At 48.2% G+C, this 20,399-nt stretch overlaps 1 protein-coding gene across 1 annotated transcript in view; it reads right to left on the minus strand.

Annotated features, from left to right (window-relative positions):
* LOC132835067 (tolloid-like protein 2) overlaps nucleotides 1-5,508 on the minus strand; it is a 247,795-nt gene extending 242,287 nt beyond the window's left edge. Inside the window, exon 1 of the mRNA XM_060854339.1 lies at nucleotides 5,238-5,508. Coding sequence (XP_060710322.1) covers nucleotides 5,238-5,358 — 121 coding nt within the window. The 5' untranslated portion in view covers nucleotides 5,359-5,508. The remainder of the gene's footprint in view (nucleotides 1-5,237) is intronic.
* Nucleotides 5,509-20,399: the final 14,891 nt, after the last annotated feature.

The following is a 20,399-nucleotide window of genomic DNA, read 5'->3' on the forward strand; positions in this document are numbered from 1 at the left end:
AAAACAAAGATCAAGAATGAATAGAAAGATCCCAATGTCACACTCAACAACAAGAGCTTTTATCTCAGTCCACTTGCTGAGGGCCCAACCTGCCCTTGTTGACTGCGTGGCATGAGGAGAGTGTTGGGCCAAGGAGGGGAGGGTACAGAGATGGGTGAAGCGGTCACTTTGGATAAAGGGAATGTTTACAGGGCAAAGCAGATGCTTATGGGGGAATTTGACAAGAAAAGGTGTCGAGTGTTTAAAAGAGAACTGCTTTTACAGACATGCTTTTCTGTTAAAGCCAATCCTCTTAAAGAGCAGCATCAAACAGCCACCCACCTGCTGGGGAAGCTCCAGTTAACACCTGGATTTTCCAAGAGAAATTTCATTTCTGCCAAACTCCTTTAAAAGGCAAATTCTAATTAAAGCTGCTGCTGCTCCCTACCACAGTCATTGGTCCCCTGTAAAAGACACACAGCAAGCTGGAACCATAAAGCTCTGTTTGATCTTTCTTCTTGCCTTTAGAACACCTATTAAATGTGCCAAGCTATAAATTAAGAAAGGTTTCTATAGGCATCACAATCCCCAACTAAGACAAAAACACACTTGTCTCCCAGCTTCCTCACCCTCACTCCCAGGGAATTTGCACATATTCCACGTGGACAATTCTGTATCTATCACTAACAGACGACCCAAGGGTCAGACTGAGAGACAGACACACACACACACAGCAATAAACCACCAGCATCTCTCTCCAAACAACACACTTGGAGCTGGTGTTGGGGGAGGGGTAGTCTCCTCCTCCATCCTGGCACAAAATCTAATAACACAGGGATAAGGTTTTAACAGGAGCTTTTAAGAGTTGAGACTGATGAACCTTTGTTCAGTTACAGTATTGAGAAATGGGAATAGAGTTGAGCTCCAGATTGATTATAATCTAACTGACTGGAAGAGGGGCTGAATGGTCACCTCTAGCTTCTGTGTTCTTAAGGAATATCTCACTACTAGTGAATGGGTTGGATTTGAAAGATTATTCCTCCTCCCCTGAATGGCTGAGAGCTGAACCCTTCCACTATCTGGGCCAGTGTTTGTCACCTCAATGGTCAGCCATGAAGACCATCACAAAGCAGCCAGAATTCCATGCCCATCCAGAGAATGCTGGAGAAACTCATTAGCTCTGATCATGTGAGGAGACAGAATCAGAGTGAACATTTCAAATCAATTCCAAAATAGAGTCACTTTGGGCTTAAAATGCTAACTCTGTTTCTTTCCAAAGTGCTGGCAGACCTGCTGTGTTTTTTCCAACATGTTTTCTTTTTATTTCAGATTTCCAGCATATTTTGCTTTTACGCCATTTACACTTGTTGGGGAAAGGTGATGGGAGTGTTGGGCTATGGCTGGTTCCATGGTTCCGCGATGAGTAGAATGAACCTAGGATCGCCCTCCAGTCTCCCAGCATGTGAATCAACCCAGGGCAGCTGGAAATGCTCTGATCTGCCTGACAACGTGACTGCCTGACAATCTGTGAGACTGTACCTCAGTGACTGCCTGACAATGTGTGTGTGTGTGTGTGTGTGTCCTGGAGACAGTAAAAGGACTGCAGAGATTGGAAGCCAGAGTCAATAGATGTGAAGCTGGAAAAGCCCTGGCCCATCCTTATCCTCTTGCTTCTCCTCCCTCACTTTCACCACCTCATCTTCTCGCTGACCCTCCTCTCCCTCCCTCTCTGATCCTTTCCCTCCTGTCCTGAGGGGAGCAGGGGCCCAGGCTGATTTGCTTCTTAACACCAAATGCTGGGTCCAGTGAGGGAGGTGGTGCTGAGATCAGTTTAACTCAATAGCGGCCAGGGACCAAGCTCATTCCAGGGATGTTTTGACGTTAGTGGAAACTTGCACGTCAGCAGTTCTGGAATGGAGTGGAAAAGTTAACTCATTCCTACACTGTTGAATAACCACATAACCACTGGGGAAAGAGAACACCCACTTTAGGAGGAGCCACAGCTCTGCATTCCAGAATAGACCCAGTGGATGAGGTCCTCAAATCAGGGTAGATTTAGGTCAAACTCGATCTGACTTTAGCGACTAAGGATTACAGCAGCAAAATTGGAATGAAATAGTGAAGGCACGGGCAACAAATTCTGAATGACAAGGAGTTCCATTGTCAGCTTTGAACGGAGCCTTAATCTGGGGGAGAAAATTTATAAAGCAATAGCTATTCTGTACAATGTTAGCTAATGACAAGTGTGTGAAAGACACCACCCCAAGGGCAGGGAGAAAGGGTGGCAAGAGGTAAAAGGTGAGGAAGGTATGGCTTTTCAGGGAGGGAAAGAAAGGGAGATTCAATTAATAAACATTGACTGAATGAGCAGATGTTAACACAAGGATCTTGAGATTTACGAGGTGGTGATGATAGGAGGGAATGCCGTTGGCAACTTCATTCCACTCCCACGTGTTTTATTAAGTGGAATATTCTCTTCCAGGATTAAACAAATTGAGCTGATCCCAATACAGTGAATTTACACACCGTGCAGGTGCAGTTAGATTCAACTTTCTGGGTTTATAGGAGGCTCATAAAGACCAGTTTTTGGGAGTAGAGAGGGTTGGGAGACGCGAAAACCAGGAGAAGTTCGGATCCTTAAAACAGAAAAGATACCAAGGAACTCTCATAGTGGCATATGGAAGGCTAAATAAGGAGAGTCTGTTACCATCAGTCCATAACCAGAGGACACACTATCCAATGGGAGATTTTTGTAAGAACACAGTGAGCTATGATTCGGAATGTATTGCTTGACAGGGCAGCTGAAACTGATTCAATAGAAAGTCTCAGACCAGAATTTGATGTACACTGAGAAAGGAACATTCCACAGAGCTGCTGTGGGGACATGGAGCATGACTCATTGGATTAGCTCTTTCAAAGGGTTAGCATAGACATGATGGGATAAATGGCCTCTCAAAATGCTGTATGCCCTCAGGAACATTTCTTATAAATCTCCTCTCAACCTCACTATCCTCAGTCTCTCCATGTATCCCTTATCCTCAGCAACATTCCAGCAAATTTCCTCTGCCGCCTGTTCCTGAACAGGAGTGCCCAGAACTGGTCACTACTCTGAAGTGGAACTTTCATCAAGAAACTGATGGAAGGGGTCATCAACTGTGCTATCGGGTTGCACCTGCTCAGTGATGCCCAGGTTGGGTTCCACCAGGGCACTCAGCTCCTGACCTTACTCCAGCCTTGGTTCAAACATGGCCACCAGCGCTCAGTAGCAGCAATGTGTGCTATCTACAGGATGCACTGCAGAAATTCACCAAAGATCTTTAGACAATACCTGCCAAACCCACGACCAAGGGCAGCAGGTACTTGGGAACACCAAAACCTGCAAGTTCCCCTCCATGCCACGCGCCATCTTGACATGGAAACATACTGCTGTTCCTTCACAGTCGTTGGGTCAAAATCCTGGAATTCCCTCCCTATCGGCATTGTGGGTCAGCACACAGCAAGTGGACTGCATCGATTCAAGAAGGCAGCTCACCAGCACCTTCTCAAGGGCAAATAGGGATGGGCTACCAATGCTGGCCCAGCCAGAGATGGCCAAGTCCCATAAATGAATTTTTAAAAATGGAAACAGACCATGAATTCCAACACCTGAGCAGAACTTGCTTGTTTTTGTCCCCTCCCTATAAAACCACAGATCCCGCAGCCTTTTCAACAATATTTAAACTGAGCCTATTACCTAAGAGTCTATGCTTCAAAACCAAGACAATTTTGAGGAAAGCACCACACTGACCCCAAGCAGCTCAGCACAATCCAGTGAGTCCTGATCACTGAAAGCTGAACATGCTGCTCACTAAACATTTGGAGGGAGAGAGTTCTGAAGAAGGGTCACTGGACCCCAAACATAGGCTCTGCTTTTTCTCCACAGATGCTGCCAGACCTGTTGAGTTTCTTCAACAATTTCTGTTTTTGTTGTGGAGGGACAGGCGGGTGGTTAGTCAAACACAAGGGAAGGGAGGCCAGGGGTCAGTGCAGGTTAGTGAGTGACTATATTTCTGAATAAATGCAAGGACTGCACAAAACACTATATAGGACAAACAGGAAGACAGCTAACAATCCGCATACATGAACATCAGCTAGCCACAAAACGACACGATCAGCTATCCCTAGTAGCCATACACTCAGACAACCAGGAACATGAATTTGACTGGGAAAACACTACCATCCTAGGACAAGCCCGACAGAGAACAGCCAGGGAATTCCTAGAGGCATGGCATTCATCCACAAACTCCATTAACAGACACATGGACCTGGACCCAATATACAAACCACTACAGCTGAAGCTGACACCCGGAAGCGGCAAGAACAAACCAATATAAATACCGGAAGAAACATCAAAGCAGCGCTTCACAGGAGGCTCCAATAGCACTGATGATGTTCCCTAGCCAGGGAACGAAACGTTTGCAGCAAAAACTTCCAGCTCGGCGAACAGAACCACAACAACGGACACCCGAGCTACAAATCTTCAACCAGACTTTAAATATTTCTGAATAAATCAGTTCGAACCCATCATCACAGGTTTACACACCAGGCAGTACTGTGATGCATAAAGATACACACAACAGCTCCTGAGACAGACTGAATCCAGGCAGCAAGATCTCTTTCAGTGTCACTGACTGACATTGACTACACCAACACAGCGAGAGTCAGATCAACTCAGCCTCAACATTTCCAAAAGCTGTGTGTGATTTTGTTTCATTGCTAATGGGATTCGATCTTTATTGTGTGATTGGGAAGTGGGGGGTGATGAGGGCATGAACTAGGAGGGAGTTTATTCCTTGGGGGCATGAGATGGTACAGATGTGGGCATGCGAGAGCATTCCCAGAACACATTCTGGGAGAATGAAATTCCAGGACTTGATTTGGGGGGGTTGGCAGGGGATCACAGTGGAAGAAGATCCCAATGAACACATAACCTCACAGGAACAGATCCAGCATCCCCTGTTGGGGGCAAGAGTTCACACATTGGGCTGGGGAAGGGGATCCTCGATCTCTGCTGAGTGATCCACTGGGAGCTCTCAGATCCCCTAGTGGGAGTGATCCTAGTTACTGGAGAAGAGTTCTGTTCGGGATAAGTTCCCAGGTGTGGGGGAGACCCCATAGAAAGATCCAAAATTCGTGCGGGTGGAATCCCAGAGACATGACTCTTCCCCCGGGTGACCCAATCCCGTTCGCTTCCTGGTCTCGGGACAATCCCTACTCACCGGCTTTGCAGGGATCCTTGTAGTCGATCTGATCCATAGTGTCGATCCCCGCAGGAGATCCCAATCCCGGAGAAGACAGGAGTAGCAGCGAGACGGCGGAGAACAAGAGCAGGACAAGCATTGCAAAACCGGGAGAGAGAGGGACCGGAGCCCGGGGACAGAGAGTGACCGGAGCCCGGGGACAGAGAGGGACCGGATCCCGGGGACAGAGAGTGACCGGAGCCCGGGGACAGAGAGGGACCGGAGCCCGGGGAGAGAGAGGGTCCGGATCCCGGGGACAGAGAGGGACCGGAGCCCGGGGACAGAGAGTGACCGGAGCCCGGGGACAGAGAGTGACCGGAGCCCGGGGAGAGAGAGGGTCCGGAGCCCGGGGACTGAGAGTGACCGGAGCCCGGGGACAGAGAGTGACCGGAGCCCGGGGAGAGAGAGGGACCGGATCCCGGGGACTGAGAGGGTCCGGAGCCCGGGGACGGCGAGTGACCGGAGCTCGGGGACAGAGAGTGACCGGAGCCCGGGGACAGAGTGGGACCGGAGCCCGGGGACTGAGAGGGTCCGGAGCCCGGGGACGGCGAGTGACCGGAGCCCGGGGACGGAGAGGGTCCGGAGCCCGGGGACTGAGAGTGACCGGAGCCCGGGGAGAGAGAGGGACCGGATCCCGGGGACTGAGAGTGACCGGAGCCCGGGGACTGAGAGTGACCGGAGCCCGGGGACAGAGAGGGACCGGATCCCGGGGACGGCGAGTGACCGGAGCTCGGGGACTGAGAGTGACCGGAGCCCGGGGACAGAGAGGGACCGGAGCCCGGGGACAGAGAGTGACCGGATCCCGGGGACAGAGAGGGACCGGATCCCGGGGACTGAGAGTGTCCGGAGCCCGGGGACAGAGAGGGACCGGAGCCCGGGGACTGAGAGTGACCGGAGCCCGGGGACTGAGAGTGACCGTTCCCGGGGACTGAGAGTGACCGGAGCCCGGGGACGGAGAGGGACCGGAGCCCGGGGACAGAGAGGGACCGGAGCCCGGGGACTGAGAGTGACCGTTCCCGGGGACTGAGAGTGACCGGAGCCCGGGGACTGAGAGTGACCGGAGCCCGGGGACGGAGAGGGACCGGAGCCCGGGGACAGAGAGTGACCGGATCCCGGGGACAGAGAGTGACCGGATCCCGGGGACTGAGAGTGTCCGGAGCCCGGGGACAGAGAGGGACCGGAGCCCGGGGACTGAGAGTGACCGTTCCCGGGGACTGAGAGTGACCGGAGCCCGGGGACAGAGAGTGACCGGAGCCCGGGGACTGAGAGTGACCGTTCCCGGGGACTGAGAGTGACCGGAGCCCGGGGACAGAGAGTGACCTGATCCCGGGAATTGAAAGGGACCGGATCCCGGGGACAGAGAGGGACCGGAGCCCGGGGACTGAGAGTGACCGGAGCCCGGGGACAGAGAGTGACCTGATCCCGGGAATTGAAAGGGACCGGATCCCGGGGACAGAGAGTGACCTGATCCCGGGAATTGAAAGGGACCGGATCCCGGGGACAGAGAGGGACCGGAGCCCGGGGACAGAGAGTGACCGGATCCCGGGGACAGAGAGTGACCTGATCCCGGGAATTGAAAGGGACCGGATCCCGGGGACAGAGAGGGACCGGAGCCCGGGGACTGAGAGTGACCGGAGCCCGGGGACGGAGCCGCTTTCCCGGGAATGTCCCGGTCAGTGAAGCCCGGATCCACTTCGCTGCCTCTTGTCAATCACAGAGAGATCCACCAACCAGCAGCCGACCAGATCCCGGAGTAGATTCTGGAGAGTGAAGCAGCCGACCCAGAGGGAGGGAGACGGGAGAGAGAGAGAGAGACTCCACCCCGTCCCTCCGGGGCTCGGGGCTCCCTCCCATCACCCGGGGGGGGGGTCTGGGGGTCGGACCCGGGATTGCTCCCCTCGGGGTGAAGCCGGAGCCCGGGGATGATTCGGTCACTGCTCCCCGAACAAATCCTCTTCACACTGGGATTACACAGGGAGCAAGGCGCACTGGACCCGCAACTCTGGTTAACTCTGCTTTCTCGCCACAGATGCTGCCAGACCTGCTGAGTTTCTCCAGCAATGTCTGCTTGCGTTTCTGCTTTCCAGCGTCCGCAGTTCGTTCAGTTTTAAATGCAGCCACCGCGCTGAGGACAGTCACATCAGAGTGCCCCTCTTCACCCTCTCTCTGTCCCTCTCTCTCTGCCCCTACCATGGAAACTGCCAACCACTTTGTGTGTTCACTTCGCTGAGCCATGCCTGCTTCTGGAATCCTGCACCAACTGGCAGTTAGCTACAGGTCTCACTGTACGGAATACACAACTTATGGCACTGGGCAGGGTTTTTCTTATTCATCTGTGGGATGTGGTTTGGTCAGTATTTATTGCCCATTCCTTGACCCACAATGCCCTTAGGGAGGGCATTCCAGGATTTTGACCCAACGACACTGAAGGAACAGTGGTTAGCACTGCTGCCTCACAGCGCCTGAGACCCGGGTTCAATTCCCGACTCAGGCGACAGACTGTGTGGAGTTTACACGTTCTCCCCGTGTCTGCGTGGGTTTCCTCCGGGTGCTCCGGTTTCCTCCCACAGTCACAAAGATGTGCGGGTCAGGTGAATTGGCCATGCTAAATTGCCCATAGTGTTAGGGAAGGGGTAAATGGAGGGGTATGGGTGGGTTGCGCTTCGGCGGGTCGGTGTGGACATGTTGGGCCGAAGGGCCTGTTTCCACACTGTAAGTAATCTAATATATTTCCAAGTCAGGGTAGTGAGTGATTTGCACAGGAACTTGCAAGGGTGGTGTTCCCATGTATCTGCTGCCCTTGTCCTTCTGGATGGAACTGGTCGTGGGTTTGGAAGGTGCTGTCTGAGGATCTTTGGTGAATTTCTGCAGTGTATCTTGTAGATGGTACACACTGCTGCTACTGAGTGTTGATCATGGAGGGAGTGGATAGAGTCAGAGAGTCATAGAGATGTACAGCACAGAAACAGACCCTTCGGTTCAAATGCCGACCAGATATCCCAACCCAATCTAGCCTCACTTGCCAGCACCCAGCCCATATCCCTTCCTATTCATATACCTATCCAAATGCCTCTTAAATGTTGCAATTGTACCAGCCTCCACCACATCCTCTGGAAGCTCATTCCATACACACACCACCCTCTGCATGAAAAAGTTGCCCCTTAGGTCTCTTTTATATCTTTCCCCTCTCACCTGAAACCTGTGCCCTCTAGTTCTCAGTCCCCAACCCCAGGGAAAAGACAATTTATCCTATCCATGCTCCTCATGATTTTATAAAGCTTTATAAGGGCACCCCTCAGCCTCCGATGCTCCAAGGAAAACAGCCCCAGACTATTTAACCTCTCCCTATAGTTCAAATCCTCCAACCCTGACAACATCCTTATAAATCTTCTCTGACACCTTTCTAGTTTCACAACATCCTTCCAATAGGAAGGAGACCAGAATTACATGCAATATCCCAAGAATGGCCTAACCAATGTCCTGTACAGCCACAACATGACCTCCCAACTCCTACATTCAGTGTTCTGACCAATAAAGGAAAGCATAGTAAATGCTTTCTTCACTATTCTGTCTACCGCAACTCTACTTTCAAGTAGCTATGAACCTGAAGTCCAAGGTCTCTTTTTTCTGCAACACTTCCTAGGTCCTTACCATTAAGTGTATAAGTCCTGGTCTATGTGCTTTTCCAAAATGCAGCACCTCACATTTATCTAAATTAAACTCCATATGCCCCTCCTCAGCCCATTGGCCTGTCTGATCAAGATTCTGTTGTAAACTGAGGTAATCTTTGCACCTCCAATTTTGGTGTCATCTGAAAACTTACTAACTATACTTCTATGCTCAAATCTAAGTTATTTATATAAATGATGAAAAGTAGTGGACTGAGCACCAATCCTTGTGGCACTCCACTGGTCACAGGCCTCCAGTCTAAAATGCAACCCTCCGCTACCACCCTCTGTCTTCTACCTTTGAGCCAGTTCTGTATCCAAATGGCTAGTTCTCCCTGTATTCTGTGAGATCTAACCTTGCTAATCAGTCTCCCATGGGGAACCTTGTTGAACGCCTTACTGAAGTCCATATAGATCACATCTACCACTCTGCCCTCTTTGTTACTTCTTCAAAAAACTCAATCAAGTTTGTGAGACATGATTTCCCATACACAAAAACATGTTGACTATCCATAATCAGTCCTTGCCTTTCAAAATACGTGTATATCCTGTCCCTCAGGATTCCCTCCAACAACACCATGCAGGCGGCATGGTGGCACAGTGGTTAGCACTGCTGCCTCACAGTGCCAGAGACCCGGGTTGAATTCCCGCCTCAGGTGACTGACTGTGTGGAGTTTGCACATTCTCCCCGTGTCTGCATGGGTTTCCTCCGGATGCTCTGGTTTCCTCCCACAGTCCAAAGATGTGCAGGTTAGGTGAATTGGCCATGCTAAATTGCCCGTAGTGTTAGGTGCAGGGGTAAATGTAGGGGAATGGGTCTGGGTGGGTGCGTTTCGGTGGGTCGGTGTGGTCTTGTTGGGCCGAAGGGCCTGTTTCCACACTGTAAGTAATCTAATCTAAATTTGCCCACCACTGATGTCAGGCTCACTGATCTATTATGGATTTGTTGCCAATCAGCAGGCTGGCTGCTTTGAATGTTGTGAAGCTTTTAGAGTGTTGTTGAAGCTGCACCCATCCAGGCAAGTGGGGAGTATTCCATCACAGTCCTGACTTGTGAGCAAAGGCTTCGACAACGGATGAATGGGCACCACACAACAATCAACAGACAGGAGGGTTCCCTCCCCGTTGGGGAACACTTCAGTGGTCCAGGACATTCAGCCTTGGACCTTCAGGTGACCATCCTCCAAGGTGGACTTCGGGAAGACAGCAGAAAAAAGTGGCCGAGCAGAGGCTGATAGTTAAGCTCGGTGCCCATAGGGAGGGCCTCAACCGGGACCTTGGGTTCATGTCACATTACAGGTGACCACCATTGCACCATACACACACACAGATACTCCTACACACACACACACTCTCACACACACAGGCACTCCTATACTCACATACACATGGACACGCACACAGACACCCACACACATATCCTTACAAACACACACTCTCACACTCACACATGCACCCCCTCACAGACTTAAGACACTCTGCACTCACTACAGACACACATACACTTTCTCACACTCACAACCCCTAACCCAGACAGATGCACACACACAGACAAACAAAGACCCACATGCACACATATATTTTGTGGGGTGAATTTGTACTTGCAGGGTTACATTGCCTTTGCTCAAAAACTGCATACATTCATGTAGAACTCTGAGCTCAAAACCTGCATGAATTTATGTAAAACTCCATTATCTCACTTTTTAGATTAGAATCAATCTAAACATCATGGCATATTCTGAGAACACAGGGGGCCAACACCTTCAACATATTGTCTAGCGATCACCATTGTTAACAGCTAACCCGAGAATGCAACTTTTCAAAAAAAAAGTTTTATGATTTACACATGAAAGAAGTGAAACTATCACTGTATTCTCACAGATGAAAGGCTTAACAGACAATCAATTTTTTGAATGTATAATTTCAGTTACATCACACTGCAAATTTTTGCTATAAATTCTGTGTTACGATCGAGCCCTCCACTATCACCTAATGAAGGAGCGTTGCTCTGAAAACTAGTGTACTTCCAATTAAACCTGTTGGACTATAACCTGGTGTTGTGTGATTTTTTAACTCTGACTCGTGACGTTACTCATCATAGTATATCCCAGTCTCTGACCTGCTCTTGTAGTCACTGCGTTTATGTGGTGAGCCCAGCTGAGTTACATAAAAAGTGTATTATGTAAAAGCAAAATACTGTCAGTGCTGGGAATGTGAGATAAAAACAGAGCTGGCGAAACTCAGCAGCTCCTCAGTTCTGAGGAGTAAGACAAATGAGAGCAGTACTTATACAGATTATGGTCGGGCCCTGGGAAGTGTTGTTGAACATAGGGACTTAGGGGTGCAGGTACATAATTCCTTGAAAGTGGAGTCACAGGTAGACAGGGTGCTGAAGAAGCAGTTTGGCACACTTGCCTTCACTGATCAGAGCACTATGTACACGAGTTGGGACATGATATTGGGGCTGACACATTTGGAACACTGTGTGCAATTCTGGTCACTCTGTTAAAGGAATGCTATCATTAAATTGGAAAGGGTGCAGAAAGATTTACAAGGATATTTACCGGGACTGGAGCATTTGAGTTGTCAGGAAAGGCTTGGACCTTGTTTCCCTGGAGGGTAGGAGGTTGAGGGGTGACCTTATAGAAGTTTATAAAATCATGACAGGCATGGATAAGCTGAATAGCAAAGGTCTTTTCCCTAGGGTAAAGGAATTCAAAACTAGAAGGCATAGGTTTAAGGTGAGAGAGGAAAGATTTAAAATGGACCTGAGGGGTAAGTTTCATGCAGAGGGTGGTGTATATATGGAATGAACTGCCAGAGGAAGTGGTTGATTTTGGCAGAGTTACAACATTTAAAATACATTTGGACAGGTATATGAATAGGTAAAGTTTGCCAGAATATGGGTCAAATGCAGGCAAATAGGAAGGGTTTGGTTTTAGAAATCTGGTCAGCATGGACAATTTGGACTGAAGGGTCTGTTCCCATGCTGTGTGATTCGATAACTGGGTTTGAAACATTAACTGTTTATCTCTCCACAGGTATTGCCAAATCTGTTGAGTTTCTCCAACATTATGTTTATTTACCAGAAAGGTAGGCTGATATTTATGAGAGATTGTAATGCGCATATCGGCTGGAAATAGCAGATGGGCACAGGTAGCCCAGACCAGAAGTCTGGAATGTTTTCAGGATATTTCTTACTTCAACATATTTCTGAGCCAACCAGACAGCAAGGCAGACTAGACCTAGTGTTGTATAATAAAACTGGATCAATTAATTAATGACCTGATGATGAAGATGCCCCTAGGTGACAGTGCCTGATTGAATTTTACATTTAAAGAGAGTTAAATGGAACCAAGACCAGTATTTGGACATAGCAGATGAATTGAACGGCTTTTTTTGTATCAATCTTCATGATGGAGGATGCAAGGTAGCGTTGTGGAGAAAGCTGTCAATCAGGAAATGGAGTTGAGGGAGGAATCCCAGCAAATTACAATCACAGGAGTCTGCAAATTATTGGAGCTGTGGGCTAACAAGTTCTGGGATCCTGACTTTAGCCAAAGGTCTTAAAAGAAATGGCTAGTGAGGCTATTGGTGCATTGAGTATACTTTTCCAAAATTCCCTTGATTTTGGGAAGGTTCCATTAGACTAGAATTTAGCAAAAGTGACTCCTTTATTCAAAAAGGGAAGGTGACAGAAAGCATGAAACTACAGGCCAGTTAACTTAACATCTTGCTCAATCAGCCCTTTCAAGAAGAAATTTACGATGTGGATTAAGGGTAGCTGGTGGATGTACTGTACTTAAATTTCTAGAACTTATTTCATAAGGTGCCACATCAAAGGTTATTGCAGAGAATTAAGCCTCATGCTGTATGGGGTAACATATTGGCTACCGTGAAACAGTAGGCATAAATGGGTCATTTTCTGCTTGGCAAGATATAAGTATGTGTGCCACAGGCATTACTACTCAGGTCTCAACATCTTATAATTACTTGCAAGAATGGTGGGGAGATGTGGTGGCTAAATTTGCTGATAACCATGAGAAGTAGGAAAATAGATTATGAAGAGGATATAAGGCATTGTGAGTGTTGTGAAATTTGAAAGGGTTCAGAAAAGATTTACAAGGATGGTGCCAGGTTTGGAGGGTTTGTGCTTTAGGGAGAGGCTATTTTGTCTGGAGCATTGGAGGCTGAGGGGTGAACTTTTAGAGATTTATAATGGATGAGGGGCTGGATAGGGTAAATAGACAAATGGTGGGGGGAGTCTAAAACTAGATGTTTAAGGTGAGAGAAGAAAAATGTAAAAGGGATCCAAGGGGCAACCTTTTCACACAGAGGGTGGTACGTGTATGGAATAAGCTGCCAGAGAAAGTGGTGGAGGCTGGTACAATTAAACATTTAAAAGGCATATGGATTGGTATATGAATAGGAAGGATTCAGAGGGATGTGGGCCGAATGCTGGCAAACGGGACTAGATATATTTAGGATATCTGGTCGGCATGGACGAGTTGGACTGAATGGTCTTTTTCTGTGCTGTACATCTCTATGGCTCAATGATTCTATGTGTGGACATGGATCTGGCAAATAAGGTATAATGAGGATATAGTGCAGGAAAATATGACATTGTTTATTTTAGCTAGAAAAATTAAAAGCAGCATATTATCTCAAATGTGAGAAATCACAGAGAGGGATTTGGCTGTTTGTGCATGAATTAGTGCGCAGGTGCAGCAATAATTCGAAAAGTTGATCGAATGTTATTATTTATTTATTTGATTTATTTATTTCATGTGTATCTTGTTACAAAATACAGTGAAAAGTGTTGTATAGTGTCACCTCTCTCCAGTGCCATCTTAAAACACAGAAAAATGAAACTATAAAGGACGCCCTTGTTAAGTGTTCAGCATGAGCCTGGTGGTTAGGCTTGAATTGCCTTCGCTGTGCTGTCACGGTTGGAATGAAAATCACCGTTCTTCAGCGTGATCATGCCACCATCGACTCCCTCATCACTATGCGTCCTCACTGAACCTCGCCAATGCTGACGGCACTGATGCTGCCAGGTACTGAACTGGCCTAAACTCAACTCTACCACCACCCTGAGTCCACTTCGGACCAGCTCACTGGATCCCATAGTGGGTCTAAACTCATGTCCGCCACCATCTCCGTGAATCTGCACTGGAAGTAGAGGCTGATGGGATTCCAAACTCATTTCCGTTGCTGCGATGAGTCCATGCTGCTGGGCCTATTAGAGAGAAAGCTGCTAGGCCCACTCCATTCCATGCTGCTGGGCCCACTGGAGTGAACACTGTTGGGTCCATTGGAGTGAAAGCTGCTGGGCCCACTGGAGTGAACACTGCTGGGCCCACTGGAGTGAACACTGCTGGGCCCACTGGAGTGAAAGCTACTGGGCCCACTGGAGTGAACACTGCTGGGTCCACTGGAGTGAACACTGCTGGGTCCACTGGAGTGAACACTGCTGGGCCCACTGGAGTGAACACTGCTGGGCCCACTGGAGTGAAAGCTACTGGGCCCACTGGAGTGAACACTGCTGGGTCCACTGGAGTGAACACTGCTGGGTCCACTGGAGTGAACAGTGCTGGGACAACTGGAGTGAACAGTGCTGGGCCCATTGGAGTGAACACTGCTGGGCCCACTGGAGTGAACACTGCTGGGCCCATTGGAGTGAACACTGCTGGGCCCACTGGAGTGAACACTGCTGGGCCCACTGGAGTGAACACTGCTGGGCCCATTGGAGTGAACACTGCTGGGCCCATTGGAGTGAACACTGCTGGGCCCACTGGAGTGAACACTGCTGGGACAACTGTAGTGAAAGCTGCTGGGCCCATTGGAGTGAACACATGTGGTCTAATTAATGTCCTATTTAACTGAAGCATAACTGAACCGCTTTTTGTATGCCCTTCCCCTAATGACAAAAAGCAAAACATCTTACGTAAGATTGTGGTGGAGTAGGGCTTCTGAATCCAAGGCTCTATCCAATGGACCCACTGGAGTGAACACTGCTGGGCCCACTGGAGTGAACACTGCTGGGCCCACTGGAGTGAACACTGCTGGGCCCACTGGAGTGAACACTGCTGGGCCCACTGGAGTGAACACTGCTGGGAGAACCGGAGTGAAAGCTGCTGGGCCCATTGGAGTCTATGCTGCTGGGCCCACTGGAGTCTATGCTGCTGGGCCCACTGGAGTCTATGCTGCTGCCCACTGGAGTCTATGCTGCTGGGTCCACTGGAGTCTATGCTGCTGGGTCCACTGGAGTCTATGCTGCTGGGCCCACTGGAGTCTATGCTGCTGCCCACTGGAGTCTATGCTGCTGGGCCCACGGGAGTCTATGCTGCTGCCCACTGGAGTCTATGCTGCTGGGTCCACTGGAGTCTATGCTGCTGGGCCCACGGGAGTCTATGCTGCTGCCCACTGGAGTCTATGCTGCTGGGTCCACTGGAGTCTATGCTGCTGCCCACTGGAGTCTATGCTGCTGGGCCCACTGGAGTCTATGCTGCTGGGCCCACTGGAGTCTATGCTGCTGCCCACTGGAGTCTATGCTGCTGGGTCCACTGGAGTCTATGCTGCTGGGTCCACTGGAGTCTATGCTGCTGGGCCCACTGGAGTCTATGCTGCTGCCCACTGGAGTCTATGCTGCTGGGCCCACGGGAGTCTATGCTGCTGCCCACTGGAGTGAAAGCTGTTGGGCCACTGGAGTGAACACTGCTGGGTCCATTGGAGTGAACAGTGCTGGGACAACTGGAGTGAATGCTGTTGGGGTCATTGGAGTGAACACTGCTGGGCCCACTGGAGTCTATGCTGCTGGACCCACTGGAGTCTATGCTGCTGGACCCACTGGAGTCTATGCTGCTGGGCCCACTGGAGTCTATGCTGCTGGACCCACTGGAGTCTATGCTGCTGGACCCACTGGAGTGAAAGCAGCTGGGCCCACGGGAGTGAACACTGCTGGGCCCACGGGAGTGAACACTGCTGGGCCCACGGGAGTGAACACTGCTGGGCCCACGGGAGTGAACACTGCTGGGCCCACTGGACTCCATGCTGCTGGGCCCACGGGAGTCTACGCTGTTAGGTCCACTTTCCAATGCCAATGCCATTCCTGTGACTGAGCTCTTCACCAAGAGGTAAGTAATATAAAATAGAAGAGAAAAACATATGAGAAGGGAGGAAAAAATGATAATAAATGAAAGAAAAGAAAATGCAGCGGATGAGCCTTGGATTCAGAAGCCCTACTCCACCATGATCTTACATAAGATGTTTCGCTTTTTGTCATTAGGGGAAGGGCATACAAAAAACGGTTCAGTTATGCTTCAGTTAAACAGGACATTGATTAGACCACGTGTGGAGTATTGTGTACTGTATAGATCAATTTATTTGAGAAGAGATGTAACTGTGCTTGAGATGTATGATTGATTTATGAGGTTGGACAAGCGGGGTTTATATCCAGATTAGAGTGGTGCTGGAAAAGCACAGCAGGCCAGGCAGCATCTGAGGAGCAGGAGAATCAATGTTTCAGGCAAAAGCCCTTCATCAGCCCTTCATTCTCTAATCTTGACGCTGCTGTGCTTTTCCAGCACCACTGTAATCTTGATTTACTCCGGCACCTGTAGTACCCACTTCTGTCCGAGGTTGTATCTGCCAGAGTTGAGGAAAATGGGCGGCACGGTGGCACAGTGGTTAGCACTGCTGCCTCACAGCGCCTGAGACCCGGGTTCAATTCCCGACTCAGGCGACTGACTGTGTGGAGTTTGCACATTCTCCCCGTGTCTGCGTGGGTTTCCTCCAGGTGCTCCTGTTTCCTCCCACAGTCCAAAGATGTGCGGATCAGGTGAATTGGCCAAGCTAAATTGCCCGTAGTGTTAGGTAAGGGGTAAATGTAGGGGTATGGGTGGGTTGCGCTTCGGCGGGTCGGTGAGGACTTGTTGGGCTGAAGGGCCTGTTTCCACACTGTAAGTAATCTAATCTAAAAAAAAATGAGACTAACCTGTAAGATCCTGAGAAGTCTTCACAGCACACGTGTGTAAAGGATGTTTCTTCTTCAGGGAAGATCTGGAACTAGAGTTCGTGTAAACACAAACATCTGGTCATTTAAGACAAAGTTCAAAGACAAAAGATCAAAAGTGAAAGGAGAAATGTCTTTGACAGCCTCTTCTTCAATACTTGGTGGAGGCAGAGTTGTTGAATATTTTTAAGGCGTTGATTCTTGAAAAGCGTGGGGGTTAAACTAACCGTGGTCGTATTAAAATGGTGGAACAGGCTAAAGGAACTGACCTGTCTACTCTAACTCCTAATTTGTACATTCATGTAATAGTCTCATTTCTTTCCTCCATCATGCTCTCAGGTAGTGCATTCCAGACCTGAATCACTCACTGCTGGAACACATTTCCCCATATCACTTCAGCTCAGTACCATGACATGACATTCATCAGCATTCCCATCACTGAATCTCCCGTTATCAAAATTGTGGGATTGGCACTGACCAGAGACTGTACTGGACCATTTATATATACAAGAGCAGGCCAGAGGCTAGGAGTCCTGCAGCAAGTGACTCACCTCCTGACTCCCCGAAGCCTGTCCACCAACTGCAAGGCCCAAGTCAGGAATGCGATGGAATATCCTCCCTTTCGCCTGGATAGATGCAGCTCTAACAACACTCAAGAATGTAAGCACCATCCAGGACTCGGCAGCCCACTGGATTGGCACCACATCCACAAACATCCACACTCTCCATCACTGTCTCTCTGTAGTGGTAGTGGGTACCATCTACAAGGAGCACTGGGAAATTCACTGAAGATCCTAAGACAGCACCTTCCAAACCCACAATCATTTCCATCTAGAAGGACAAGGGCAGCAGATGCCCTGCAAGTTCTCACTGTGCCACAATAGTGTCCCCCTTGAACAATTATTTACATATTTATTGTTGCTCCTTGGTTTAAAACAAATCTTTCTCCTCAGGCCCATTTTCTTTAACAGATACTGTCACTCAGCTCTGTGTTAAAAGATATTCTTTGATATGAACTTTTGCAAACACTCTAAACTCTTTTTTTCCCCAGTGCCCTACAACTTTCTCCTTTTCATGTATTTGCCACTACAAAGTAAAAAAGGCTTTCAGCATTTTGTACGTAATGGCTTTGAGGATGGCATGGTGGCTGAGTGGTTAGTATTACTACCTCACAGTACCAGGGGCCCATGTTCAATTCCCATTTCAGGTGACTATCTGTGTAGAGTTTGCACATTCTCCCTGTGCCTGCATGGACTTCCTCCCACAATCCAAAGATATGCAGACCAGGTGAATTGGCCATGCTAAGTTGTCCAAAGTGTTAGGTGCATTAGTCAGGGGAGGGAAATGGGTCTGGGTGGGTCACTCTTCGGAGAGTTAGAGTGGACCTGTTGGGCCGAAGGGCCTGTTTCCATGCTGTAGGGTATTTAATAAACATGAAAGTCACTCAGTCATTAATTTGATTTCAACAGTGGAAACACAATGAACAAAATAGGAAGCAACAGAACTACATTTTACAACAAACAACACAATTTTCACCTGCTTTGATATTTCCATTTTCTTTTGCAAATTAGTTATTCAAACAACCAGAAATCTCAAAAATACAAGAACTCAATACCACAAAATCAAACTGAAAATAAAGTGGTTAAACCGATTACCATTCAGTATTTAAATTTAGATATAGATTATTGTAAACCATGATCAGATTTATGTATCGTGTTGGACTCATTTGGAGATACATTGCTGGCTTTCAGGATGCTGGATTGAATGATTGGTTAAAGTAACCACTTCTTTCAGTAGGAAACAGCAGCAAATCTCAATTGTGAAGATTCAAGGGCATTGGATTTTTTTTTGGATATTAAAAGTGCTCAGGGATATGCAGAAAAGGCAGGAGATTGCATTAGATAATAAGGCTGGTCTGGGTAATTGAGCCAGTGCAGACATGATGGGCCAAATAGCTTCCTTCTCAGCTGTAATTGTGGTTCATGCTGGGCAGTCTGCAGTCTCAGGCCCAAGATCTGAATTGGGATGGGCTCAGTTTAACAAGGCCTCAGTGAGGAGCCAGAAATCCCACTCTCACAACGTTCTGAGCTCAGACTAGGCCAAGACCCAGTCAGGAGCTTAAAATCCCTTCCTAGACATAGACTCTGAGCTTGTGAAAACCAATCTAAAAACTGCTGGTGTCAACCAGTATGGCCTACTCAGAAAACTGTGCTGGTATCATAAACTCCTCCATTTCAATAGCAGAACCAGTTTGTGCCATCCCTATCTCTCCAGCCTAGGTACTATCCTCACCCTCTCCTCTCATTGAAATTGAGGACAAAAAATTTAAAATCAAAGCATTATCTAACTGGAAGCCGATGGGGTCAACAAGCACAAGGGGTTAGAACTGCAAGTGTGACACAGACAACAGGAGGCTTGATGGCTTCAGGTTTATAGAACAGAATGTGGCAGACCAGTCAGGAATGTTTGAGTGAAGGATGGGATGGTAATTTCAGCAACAGGACAGTTGAGAAAGCGATGAGGACTGGTTCTGTTACGGAAATGGAATAGTTGGTCCGAGTAATGGCAGAATTTAATGATTGGTATTCATCTTGGAGTTAAATTAGATACCAAATTAGCAAAAAGTATAAAGACCACTTTTATCTAAAACATAGTAACTGCTTTAAACCAAAGAAAATGTGGATGATGGAATGTTGCAGTTTTTAAAATGAGTTACTGAAGTTCATTGTGACTTGTATCTATGACATTGTCTTTAATGGAGCAGTGTAGGACATTACCAGACACCTTGGCTCTGTGTTCAGGGTAGTTTTGCCTAGAGCCAGTCCTTTCGTTGGTTTTTCGATCTGAACGTGTGTGTGTGTGTGTGTGTGTGTGTGTGTGTTCAAGAATGTTCACCATTGTAATAACTTTGCAATTGGTTCCTTCTGCTTTGTTTGGATAATATGGGAGAATTATTCAGCCTGTGAAGGAAAATATACTCTTTCTCCCCCTCTGGTGTGGAGAATGATCAGAAAATCTCTTGGTAGCTGTTCTCAATTACCATTGTACTTCCAAATAAACCTATTGGATTATAATCTGGTGTGTGATTTTTAACTTTGTCCACCACAGTCGAACACCAGCACCTCCACATCAATATTTCCCTGTGAACTGTTCTCTCTCTGCACATGTTCTTGTTGAAAGAAAAAAACGTGATTAAAAAAATACCTTCAGAGACACTGAAAGGGTACATCTTTTTTGATTTGATTTGTTATTATCACGTGTACCAAGATACAGTGAAAAGTATTGTTTTGTGTGCTGTCCAGACAAATCATACCTTACATAAATACATCAGATTGGAACGCAGCTACAGAGAACTATTCATGAATCTGATAACAGTGCTACGTGTTTTTAAACTTTTGCCTGATGGAAGCGGATAGAAGAGAGTGTAACTGGGGTGGGAGGGGTCTTTGATTATGTTGA

Source organism: Hemiscyllium ocellatum, chromosome 43 (assembly GCF_020745735.1).
Source record: "Hemiscyllium ocellatum isolate sHemOce1 chromosome 43, sHemOce1.pat.X.cur, whole genome shotgun sequence".
Lineage (NCBI taxonomy): Eukaryota > Metazoa > Chordata > Chondrichthyes > Orectolobiformes > Hemiscylliidae > Hemiscyllium > Hemiscyllium ocellatum.